The sequence below is a fragment of the Paroedura picta genome, chromosome 7 (genome assembly GCF_049243985.1).
Source record: "Paroedura picta isolate Pp20150507F chromosome 7, Ppicta_v3.0, whole genome shotgun sequence".
Lineage (NCBI taxonomy): Eukaryota > Metazoa > Chordata > Lepidosauria > Squamata > Gekkonidae > Paroedura > Paroedura picta.
The window spans coordinates 30,524,329-30,536,574 of record NC_135375.1 but is presented as its reverse complement, the minus strand read 5'-3'; the positions used below and the strand labels follow the sequence as shown (position 1 = coordinate 30,536,574).

General features: G+C 41.5%; 1 protein-coding gene across 6 annotated transcripts in view; it reads left to right on the top strand.

The window, feature by feature from the left end:
* Nucleotides 1–12,246, top strand: part of CENPK (centromere protein K) — a 20,471-nt gene extending 8,225 nt beyond the window's left edge. For 5 of the 6 annotated variants that reach the window (XM_077347248.1, XM_077347245.1, XM_077347247.1 and 2 more), the window contains exons 5-10: nucleotides 1,210–1,256; nucleotides 3,672–3,754; nucleotides 3,839–3,937; nucleotides 7,414–7,546; nucleotides 10,621–10,674; nucleotides 11,829–12,246. In XM_077347248.1, the coding sequence (XP_077203363.1) occupies nucleotides 1,210–1,256; nucleotides 3,672–3,754; nucleotides 3,839–3,937; nucleotides 7,414–7,546; nucleotides 10,621–10,674; nucleotides 11,829–11,987 (575 nt within the window). In that variant the 3' untranslated portion in view covers nucleotides 11,988–12,246. Of the gene's footprint in view, nucleotides 1–1,209; nucleotides 1,257–3,671; nucleotides 3,755–3,838; nucleotides 3,938–7,413; nucleotides 7,552–10,620; nucleotides 10,675–11,828 lie in introns of all 6 variants that reach the window. The other variant, XM_077347251.1, reaches the window with a different exon arrangement.

Genomic DNA, 12,246 nt, shown 5'->3' with positions numbered 1-12,246 from the left:
GTATTTTGTGGGCATTGAGTCAAGGTTCTCTAAGATTTGCCAAGTCCATATTCTTAACCTTCTTCATTGCTAGGATCACTTGGGCTTAGTTATTATATACATTTAACATGCCAGCTCCTAGGTTTTGCTTTTTTGTGTGCAGTATTTTAATAGTATAAATGCCTATGGAAAAAAATGGTCAAAAAGCTTAATGAAATATCATTCTCTGTCATCATCTTAGATTCTCTGCTGAAAGGAGTTCTTTATGTTTTTGACAAGCATGTCCTATGTATGATTTGCCTTTGGATAGCTGTCACATCCTGAAATACCCATGCAGAAGATTAGAATACTAAATCTAAATGATTAAATTTTCTCTTCCCAGAAGCAAATGGGTAATGTAAAAGAATAGGAACAACCAATGAAAACAACATCCAGTTGAACTGTCTGAAACAAACTGTAGTATTTTCAGCAATGTTAATCAGATATCTAGACACTACATAGATAGGCAAAAACAATTTAAAATAGCCAAACGAAGGCTATTTTGTATTAATAGCAGAAAGACTGGATAAGCCTCATTTACTAAACAATGAAAACGCTTCTATACCCTGAGAAAGGATAAAAGAGATGAGACCTGCATCTCTGCAGGTCAGTGATTCTGTACAAGAAGTGTAACAAAAAAGGTCCATGTTCTCATGCCCATGGTCCTCATTGGGCAGACTGATGGGACTGCAAACTCATCCTGCTAATCTGATTTTGAAAGATGTAGGTGTACATAGGGTGGGAGGTGGCCCATCTGTTATGTAAGTCAATGCCAAGAAGGGCTTTAAAGTGCCCATGAAGGTCAAGAAAGTTGAAGGAGCTTAAATCATCAAAGTAGACAGCTTGAAATCATTGCTGATAATCAATATCATTAAGTGGGCTTATGAGACCTAAGTAACACCCAGCGCTGGAAGCCTGCAGCAGGTGGCAGGTCGCTGCACTTCTCCTGCAGCGCCTCCTCTGCCAGCCAACGCTGCCCACACTCTGCGTGCCCTTTCCTGCAAGCCCATGCCTACTGCTGTGCGAGGACACAAAGGTGACAGGGTGGACAGCTGTGGTGCGGGGGGGACACTAGCGCCCATTGTCTGACGGCGAGCAATGGGCTTTTGGCCTAGTATGTATGTAACAGAATGAGCTATATTGCCAAGAAAATGAGTTATTTAATAAATTCTGGTAACTTCTGTTTTTCAGTAATTTCCACAAATCCAGATGTCCTGGTAGCACTAGGAAAAGACCAGGTATGTCTATTAAGCGACAAGTTGGGTTTAACCTCTTAAAATTAACAGAAGTAAACATACCTATAACTAGCTTTTCCTAGCAGTAGAAAATGGCAAGAGTCCAGTAGTACCTTAAAGGGTATGAGCTTTCATGACTGACAAAAGCTTACACCCTGCCACAAATTTTGTTAGTTTTTAAGGTGCTACTGGACTTTTGCTCTTTTCTACTATTACAGAGATTAGCATGGCTACCCGTCTTGATTACTGAAGAACAGCTGGGTTTTTGTACCCTGCTTTTCACTTCCAGAAAGATTCTCAACGAGGCTTACAGTTGCCTTCCCTTCCTCTCCCCACAACAGAAACCCTATGAGGTAGGTGGAACTGAGAGAGCTCTGTAAGAACTGTGACTGGCCTAAGGTCACCCAGCTGGCTGCATATATAGGAGTGGGGACTGAAACCTGATTTTCCAGATTAGAGGCCGTCATCCTTAACCACTCTACCAACCACGACATCTAGCTTTCCCTAGGAAATCATTGGCATGTATTAATAGTTGATGATGGTAATAGTTAGGTATGATTAATTAGTTTCCTTCATTTGAATTAGTGACATCAAGGCTGTAAATTGTCGTTTTTATGTAGCCTGTTAGATGTATTAATATTGAAAGACAACCTGAGTGCCAAAGTTTGATAGATTTGTAATATGACTGTCTTGTATGTTTCCAGAGTTATGGCTACCAAGCAACTTTAGAATCAGTATTTCAGCATATTTGCAGCAGTAGCAAGAGCTCTATGGAATATCATTTCTGTATGGAAGCAGCCATGGTTAATAATGGGACGTGAAATAACCTGGCGCTCACACACCCATTTCGTGTTCTGTCTCCCGCACGTCGTAAGCTTTGTTGTTGTTTTTTCAAAACCCCATTTGGCATTACATCTGAATCAGTTAGCTGCGGTTTGTAATTGTGATTTGCAACCCTGGTTTTCAGGCTGGATGCAAACCATAGTCATCAGGTTTTAATGTAACAGCAAGCTATGGTTTGCAGAAAAACAGGAAGTGGGTCATTAGACTAGTTAAAGAGAAGAGAGCACACGAATCAGAGGTTCCTTCTAAGCTTTTCAGGTACACTACATCGTATTTGGACTTTTAAGTGAACAGTATTATGCTTCAGTATTAGGCTTCAGTATTAGGCTAACAGTATTAGGCTATGGTATTCCCAGTTGCAATGTATGGCTGCGAAAGTTGGATCATAAGGAAGGCCGAGCGTCAAAGAATTGAGGCTTTTGAACTCTGGTGCTGGAGAAGACTCTTGCGAGTCCCTTGGACTGCAAGGCGAACAAACCGGTCAGTCCTAGAGGAGATCAACCCTGACTGCTCTTTAGAAGGCCAGATCCTGAAGATGAAACTCAAATACTTTGGCCACCTCATGAGAAGGAAGGACTCCCTGGAGAAGAGCCTAATGCTGGGAGTGATCGAGGGCAAAAGAAGAAGGGGACAACAGAGAATGAGGTGGCTGGATGGAGTCACTGAAGCAGTAGGTGCAAACTTAAATGGACTCCGGGGAATGGTAGAGGACAGGAAGGCCTGGAGGATCATTGTCCATGGGGTCGCGATGGGTCGGACACGACTTCGCACATAACAACAACAATTATGCTTCACGGAGGTTTGTTTGCACAATGTTTTGCTTCTGTTTCCAGAGGACACTTTCCTCCACACCTTGGTGTCTTCCCCACTTCTCCATATACAGCCAGCGGGATGACTTTGATCCAGTCATTGTTCTCAGAGCTCTCTCAGCCCCACCTACCTCACAGGGTGCCTCTTGTGGGGAGAGGAAGGAAAAGCGATTGGGTATAAAACAGGGTATACAAATCAACTCCTCTTTGCCTTGTTTTATTAAGGAGGGGAAAGCTGGATATACCACACTGAACTTCTTGAAGGAAGGGTAGGATAAACATGTGACAGATGTTTAGTACAACATATATTCAGGTACTGTGGGCCACATGTTACGCCTCCCCGACTGACCCCCTGTGAGATAGGAGTACCACTTCCCCAGCATCCACACATTGCAGGAGAAAACCAGCAGTTGTGATCAGGCTGGCTGAGTTGGGAGATTGTCTGCATTTACCGATTTTATCATTGATGAATTTTTCATAAGTTTCCTTGAAATCCCTGAGTTCCTTAAAATGAAGTCTGAAGCATACTTATGCAGGATGTGTGTAGTGCTAACAACTTCCTGCTTTGCAACGCCTTAATTGTTGATTTGCTGATTTGTTTTCTTGCTAGTTACATATATAATATATATATATTACATACATACTATGTTTTTCCTGTGTTTTCAGATAAGCCCTGTGTAGTACAGTGTACAAATACTGTGAAAGATTGTGAAATGTTGATTTTTTTTAGCGAATACGATATTAATACATCAACTTTTGCTTTCAGTTGCGGATATTAGAACATGATCTTGAAATGGTTTTATCAACTGTCCATGCAAAGAATAAAAAGCTGAAGGAAGACTTGCTAAGGTATATTTTACTACCCCAAAACTACTCCGGCACTTCATTGAAATACAGTATAACCATTATACCTTTTCTCATCCATGTTCAAAGGGAGCAGCAATGGTTGGTGGAACAACAGCAGGTAATAGACTGCCTTGATCAAAGAGAGAAAGAAATGAGCAATCAAGTTGAACAGTTTTCTGAGAAAAGGTATTTTTACTATTAAGGGTTTGAGAATAGATTCAGCTTGGAAACAATTTGAGTATAATAATAATAATATATATGTGAGTAACAGAATACTTAGAATCATTTTTGTTGGTGTTTTTATCCTCACCCCCTAAAAAAACCCTGGAATCATAGTATGACAAGTGACTATTCATTTGTTGTTGTTGTTAGGTGCGAAGTCGTGTCCGACCCATCGCGACCCCATGGACAATGATCCTCCAGGCCTTCCTGTCCTCTACCATTCCCCGGAGTCCATTTAAGTTTGCACCTACTGCTTCACTGACTCCATCCAGCCACCTCATTCTCTGTCGTCCCCTTCTTCTTTTGCCCTCGATCGCTCCCAGCATTAGGCTCTTCTCCAGGGAGTCCTTCCTTCTCATGAGGTGGCCAAAGTATTTGAGTTTCATCTTCAGGATCTGGCCTTCTAAAGAGCAGTCAGGGCTGATCTCCTCTAGGACTGACCGGTTTGTTCGCCTTGCAGTCCAAGGGACTCGCAAGAGTCTTCTCCAGCACCAGAGTTCAAAAGCCTCAATTCTTTGACGCTCGGCCTTCCTTATGGTCCAACTTTCGCAGCCATACATTGCAACTGGGAAGACCATAGCCTTGACTAAACGCACTTTTGTTGGCAAGATGATGTCTCTGCTTTTTAGGATGGTGTCTAGATTTGCCATAGCTTTCCTCCCCAGGAGCAAGCGTCTTTTAATTTCTTTGCTGCAGTCCCCATCTGCAGTGATCTTGGAGCCCAGGAAAATAAAATCTGTCACAATCTCCATTTCTTCCCCATCTATTTGCCAGGAATTGAGAGGGCCGGATGCCATGATCTTTGTTTTCTTGATGTTGAGTTTCAAGCCAACTTTTGCACTCTCTTCCTTCACCCGCATCAACAGGCTCTTTAGTTCCTCTTCACTTTCTGCCATTAGAGTGGTATCATCTGCATATCTGAGGTTGTTGATATTTCTCCCTGCAATCTTGATCCCAATTTGTGACTCCTCTAATCCCGCATTTCTCATGATGTGCTCCGCATACAAGTTAAATAGGCAAGGCGACAGTATACAGCCTTGCCGAACTCCTTTCTCAATTTTGAACCAGTCAGTGATTCCATGTTCAGTTCTCACTGTTGCTTCTTGACCTGCATATAAATTTCTCAAGAGACAAATAAGATGCTCTGGTATTCCCATCTCTTTAAGAACTTGCCACAATTTGTTGTGCTCCACACAATCAAAGGCTTTAGCATAGTCGATGAAGCAGAAGTAGACGTTCTTCTGGTACTCCCTAGCTTTCTCCATGATCCAGCGTATGTTGGCAATTTGATCTCTAGTTCCTCTGCCTCTTCGAAATCCTGCCTGTACTTCTGGAAGTTCTCGGTCTACATATTGCTGGAGCCTAGCTTGTAGGATTTTGAGCATAACTTTGCTAGCATGAGAAATTAGTGCAATGGTGCGGTAGTTTGAACATTCTTTGGCATTGCCCTTCTTTGGGATCGGAATGTAAACTGACCTTTTCCAATCCTGTGGCCATTGTTGAGTTTTCCAAATTTGCTGGCATATTGAGTGTAGCACTTTTACTGCATCGTCCTTTAAAATTTTGAATAGTTCAACTGGAATGCTGTCACCACCACTAGCTTTATTGTTGCTCAGACTTCCTAAGGCCCATTTGACTTCACATTCCAGGATGTCTGGCTCCAGGTCAGTAACTACCCCACTGTGGTCATCAGGGATGTTAAGCTCGCTCTTGTATAGTTCTTCTGTATAATTTTGCCACCTTTGTTTAATCTCTTCTGCTTCTGTGAGGTCCCTACTATTTTGGTCCCTTATCATACCCAACTTTGCATGAAACGTTCTCTTCATATCTCCAATTTTCTTGAAAAGATCTCTGGTCCTCCCCATTCTATTGTTTTCTTCTATTTGTTTGCACTGTTCATTTAAGAAGGCATTCTTATCTCTTCTAGCTTTTCTCTGGAATTCTGCATTCAATTGGGTGTATCTTTCTCTTTCTCCCTTGCCTTTCACTTCCCTTCTCTCCTTAGCTATTTGTAAAGCTTCCTCAGACAGCCATTTTGATTTCTTGCATTTCTTTTTCTTTGGGATGGTTTTAGTTGCTACCTCTTGTACAATGTTGCGAACCTCCGTCCATAGTTCTTCAGGCACTCTGTCTATCAGATCTAATTCCTTAAATCTATTTGTCACCTCTACTGTGTATTCGTCGGGGATATGATTTAGTTCATACCTGAGTGGCCTAGTGCTTTTCCCTACTTTCTTCAATTTAAGCCTAAATTTTGCAACAAGAAGCTCATGATCTGAACCACAATCAGCTCCTGGTCTTGTTTTTATTGACTGGATAGAACTTTTCCATCTTTGGCTGCAGAGCATATAGTCAATCTGATTTCTGTGTTGACCGTCTGGTGATGTCCATGTGTAGAGTCGTCTCTTGGGTTGTTGGAAAAGAGTGTTTGCTATGACCATTGTATTCTCTTGACAAAATTCTACCAGCCTGTGCCCTGCTTCATTTTGTACTCCAAGGCCAAACTTGCCTGTTATCCCAGTTATCTTTTGGCTTCCTACTTTAGCATTCCAATCCCCCATGATGATAAGCACATCATTTTTTGGCGTTGCTTCTATAAGGTGTTGTAGGGCTTCATAGAACTGATCAACTTCATCCTCTTCAGCAGCAGTGGTTGGGGCGTAGACCTGGATCACTGTGATGTTGAATGGTTTGCCTTGGATTCGAACTGAGATCATTCTGTCATTTTGGGGATTGTATCCCAAGACTGCTTTTCCTACTCTCTTATTGATTATGAAGGCTACTCCATTTCTTCTGCGAGATTCTTGTCCACAGTAGTATACCTGATGGTCATCTGAATTAAATTCACCCATTCCTGTCCATTTTAGTTCACTGATTCCTAAAATGTCGATGTTCAGTCTTGTCATTTCTTGTTTGACCACATCCAGCTTGCCTTGATTCATGGATCTGACGTTCCAGGTTCCTATGGAATAAAAATCTTTACAGCATCGGACTGTCTTTTCGCCACCAGTTACTTCCACAACTGAGCGTCCTTTCGGCTTTGGCCCAGCCGCTTCATTCATTCTGGCGCTACTCGTACTAGCCGTCTGCTCATCCCCAGTAGCATATTGGACACCTTCCGACCTGAGGGGCTCATCTTCCGGCGTCATATCGTTATGCCTATTGGAACTGTCCATAGAGTTTTCATGGCAAAGATACTGGAGTGGTTTGCCATTTCCTTCTCCAGTGGATCACCTTTTGTCAGAGCTCTCAGCTATGACCTGTCCGTCTTGGGTGGCCCTGCACGGTATAGCTCATAGCTTCACTGAACTACGCAAGCCCCCTTGCCACAACAAGGCAGCGATCCTTGAAGGGGGTGACTATTCATATGGTAGCATTAATGTTTTCTGTTTAAAACACAAAAGTCATATCACTTAAACTTTATTTTTTTTACATCTTAGAGCCTTCCAGGAACTGAAAAGTAAGATGCTAAACATAAAAGCCTATAAGGAGGAGATCTTGAATGCCCTCGGGGAATTCCTTGGAAAACATTTCCCTCTCCCTGAAGATGATGGAATTAAAAAAAGAAAGACAGTATGGTCAATTGCTTTTTTATCTTTAAGAACAAAATCATTTTGGGGGGAGGGTGATGATAATTAAGTGAGTTATCAGAAATGCTACAGACAGATGATATTAGGCTTGAGCCGCTTACCACCTCCTGCAGAAGAGTATGATGTATTGTTTCAGTAAGATATTTGACTGGTAGGTGATGTTGTGCAGTTCAAGAATTACAGAGGTATCTTCGCAGGATCCTTGCTGTTCCAAGCATCAGTGTCTTCTGGAGCTGGGCTAATGTTATTTGCTCAGTGCCCCAGATATCCAGGTGCTTCTTGAGATGATGTCTAGGCACTGTTCCAGGGGCTCCACAGACACAACTGGCATGATGGTCACCTTCTACCAGAGGCTCGCTAACTCTGTTTGTAGGTCTTGGTATTTTTTTTACTTTTTCCTGTTCTTTTCTATTCTGCTGACTCCTGGGATTGCGGTGTAAAATCTTCTTTCATATTCTTTCTACAATTATGGAATTAGGAGGAGGGGGATAGAACCTATGAGACATGGTTCATTCCTGTCCTTCCCTTTCCCCAGTAACCGCCTGAGACCTCCCAAACATTGTAGGAAACATGCCCATAAAAAAGCCAAGGCTTTAAGGGCTGCAGGGCATAGAGGGAATCAGGCAGATGACTCCGTGTGCCACCAAAAGATATCACATGAGGGAAATTTTGCCTACTACCTTCTTCATTGTAGCCCTCTCAAACACTATCTTATCTTTCCAGTATATTTTTATTTCTCTCTTGCGCCAAGGAGGTCAGGAAAGGCATATGTGGTTCTCCCTTTCTTGCTTCTATGGCTTTTGAAAGGGATAGTAGTCTATTGCAAGGTTTATTGTATGTATCATTTTGCTTTTATTCTTCTGTCTTGTTCCTTTATAATCCACTCTCTGTTCTGCTTATAGTATTGGCATGCTTCAGACTGTTTTTTTTTGCATTATTTCCTCCTTTCAGGAAGCCCAGTCCTATTGCCTCATTCCTGGATGTCTTGTTCTGTCTGATTTTTTTAAATACTCTGCCTTGAGTCTCTGTGAGAGAGGAAGGCCATAAATGATATAAATAAACTCCTAGTATTGTCATTTTAAAGTCCAGGGGGACCACTAGGGAAGAGGAATGATGGCAAGGACTGCATCACAAATGTTCTTGGATCTACTCCATACTTCAGAAGTAGCTCATTATCTGCTCTTATGTTCTCAAGTCCACCTTTATTCTCTTTAAACTGCTTTTTAAAAACCATCTTGTCCAGTTTTGACCTCTAATAGTAGCCTCGTCTCTAGTTTTAGCTTTTCAGCTCTCTTTGCTTCTCTCCATTGTATTGCAGGCTGTGGGAGCTGGTGCATGTTCTTGCAGCTGTTGCCAAAAGCCATTTTCCTCTGAGAATTTCAAAAACAGGGGTCATGCTGTTTCGACTTCAGCTCCTTTTGTTGATTTGGCCCCCAAACAGAGTCTGCTGTGCCCCCTGGTGGCCATTGTTGGCAGAGTTGTTGTGGACATCTCTATTCTTATCCTAAAATTTAGCTATAGAATCTTGGCTATCAGGGATTCCCTATTTAAAGTCCTGAAGGCCAGTGGTAAGACTTGGATATCCTGAATGTTTCATATTTGAGACATGCCCTTTGAAAGTTTGCTTTCTGATGAGATCTTTAGAAAGAATGGCATTTAGAGTTTCATAAAATACTGAAAATGAGTCTCCTATCCAATGGAATATTTGTCTCCTTTTTTCAAGAAACAAATATCTCAGTGGAAATGAGATTAGTTCTAATTGTCACAACCTCTTAGTTACTTAGTAAAATGGAACTTGTGTGACTGTTGCAAATGTGCAGAAAGTTGCATTTTATGGGCAATAGAAATAAATATAAATGGCATATTTCTTAGGAAACCCAGTAGTAACTTCAAAAGCTATTATGAAGCAGCAAGTAATAGTGGTGGGGATCAGGAATCTGAGGAGGAAGGATCCTATTGTCTCTTGCCATTAACTTTGGATGAGACTCCAATTTTTGGTCCGCCCATTTTCAAACAGTTATCTGAGCCTGCTGTTGGGAACGCTTGTAAAAGATCCCTGAATTTTGCAGCTTTTGTATCTGGCAAAGGGAAGCTTTGGCCCTGAAAATCAGTTTGGTCTCTAAGGTGCTTCTTTACTATAGTCTAGTCCTTCTACTACAATCCTCTGAAACGGAAATTCACAGGATTTTAGAATATCAGATCCTTCAAAGGTGACTTGTAAGTCCAAAAATAGTACCAGGGCTACTGTTTGCAAATTTAAGATACTATACCTCTGGGCAATCACAATTCCATTTTTATTACTTAAAACTATTTGTCTAATACAGTGGTTCCCAACCTTTTTATAACGGGGGACTGGTCAACACTTGAAAATTTTACTGAGGTTTGGGGGGGGGGGGTAGTCTTTTGCCAAGGGACATCGCCGCCGCCTGAGCCCCTGCTCCGCTTGCTTTCCTGCTGGCGCCCCTGACTTCCCATTGCCCACTGGGGGGCGCTGCCAGCAGCAGCTGTGCAGTGCCATGCCGAAGGGGAGCCCCAGCCATGGCAGCTGCCGGAGAGCACCAAAGGTGAGCCGGCGGCAGTGGCAGGGCAGCCCCTGAGGCAGCAGCCAGGGAGGAGGATGAGGAGGATCTGCGGCCCGGTACCAACTGATCCACGGACCGGTACCGGTTCCCGGACCGGGGGTTGGGGACTACTGGTCTAATACACTGCAGTAGAAACGTAGGCTAGATTGTAACATCAAACACTAGGATCAGAAAACATAAAAATGTATCTGCCCTTCTGAATATGTATTTAAGATTACACTGTACATAAGCACGTGAATGCAGGCTGTTCACACTGCTTTACTTTTAATAAGGTGTATGTTCAGATGGGGAGTCCAGTTTCCATTTTGGCATAATCAGTTGCACATATTTTTTCCATGCGCAATTGAAAATAGATTGAGGCATAAATAGGGAAATTAATTGAACTAGTTGTAATTACATTTCAAATTATAATTTTTGGGAATTTGCTGGTTTCTGGTATGAAACTGAACTGTTACTTGTCTTGTGCTTTTTTAAGCGTTCATCCGGAGAACAAGATGTACAACTGATAACATTACATGAAATTCTAGAGGTGAGAGTTTTTCTTTTGCTGTCTGTATTTTCTTATTATTTTCAAGTGGGCAGTACTGTTTTCATTGACATCTTCTTTGCTTGTTGTAAAATGTTTGATCCAATTTAATCCTCACGGTTGACTGGCCACATGAAATCATTGTTTTGCTACAAAGATGATAAATTAGGACGTATATTAAAATTGATATAATGCCAGTAACTTGGGAGGAGTTCATTTAGATATCTTGCTATGAGGAAGAATTTTACAAGCAGAATTTTGAAACATTACTATCATAGATCCCATGAACTACAGGTGCCAGGATTGTGGTATCTTCCCTACCTTCTCTCCTGGAACTATTTCCAAACACAGGGTAATTTACTCAAGGATCCAAGGGACTTGGATATCCTAATAATAATATCCCAACCCACTGGGCCATCAGTAAGCGTTCTCCCCAATGCCCTATTGTTCACAATGTTATAGTTATTATGTTATTATATACTAAGTTATTTATACAGTTATCTTTATGCAGATGTAAACTGCATTGAGCCTTCGGGGAGGGTGGTATATAAATGTAATAAATAAATAAGTTCTCTGGTTGGGTGGCTGTAAGGGGGAGGGAAGGGGAAGAAGATGAATTAGCTCCTTTCTGTTCTGCGAGTGGAGCTCCACTCTTGCAAGAGGCAGAAAGGGCAGGTTTGTTCCTTAGTACAACCACCTGACTGATGTGACTGTCAGTATATGCAAGTCCCTTGATACTAGGAATGAACTTTCACAGGACCAGAAAAGATTCCAAAAGGGAGCGGGGGAAGGCAGGCAAGATCTCTGACTGTCAGTACTTTCTGCTAGTGGTTTGTGGGATCCAAACCTTTGGTTTATACCTGTAATCTAATTGTATGTATTCCACCACTTGAATATGCATCTTTCACTCACCATACTGTGTTCTTTCTGAAGTTCTTTATAGTTTGACCTGTCCGGTAGAAGCCATTATCTTTTAAAACAAATTAATTTGCATGAACTTTATTTTTCTATGCACTTGTTTTTAGTTTGGAGACAACTTGAAGAAAATACACTACTATTTATATTTTTGTAAGCACTCCTTATTAACTATTATCTGAACTAAAGCTCATTCCAACAGGTCAAAACTAATATGTTTTAAATCTCATTTTTATTTTCAGAGTCTTATCAACAAACTAATAAATAAGCCACACGATCCATATATAACAATAAGCAATTCATTTTGGCCACCTTATATTGAACTTCTGCTGCGTTATGGGATTGCATTAAGACACTCTGAAGATCCAAGCAGAATACGTCTAGAAAATTTTCACGAGTAACGTGTCATCACCTTGTCAGCGGCTTGATTCGAACCTAACGCTCTCTTCTGAATGAAAAAATTATAATGCTTACATTTTTTTCTGACTGTGGTTCAGGTTGTTATTCTTACGGAGCATGGAGTTTACAGAGCAGTGTTTTAATGTGACATTGGAGCAGCTCTTTTACTGTTGTTTTTGTATCTATTACTAGGTAATTCTTGCATTCTGAAAATGAGGCTGTTAAGAGACCAACTCAAATTAAAGGACTGTTTTAGACTGA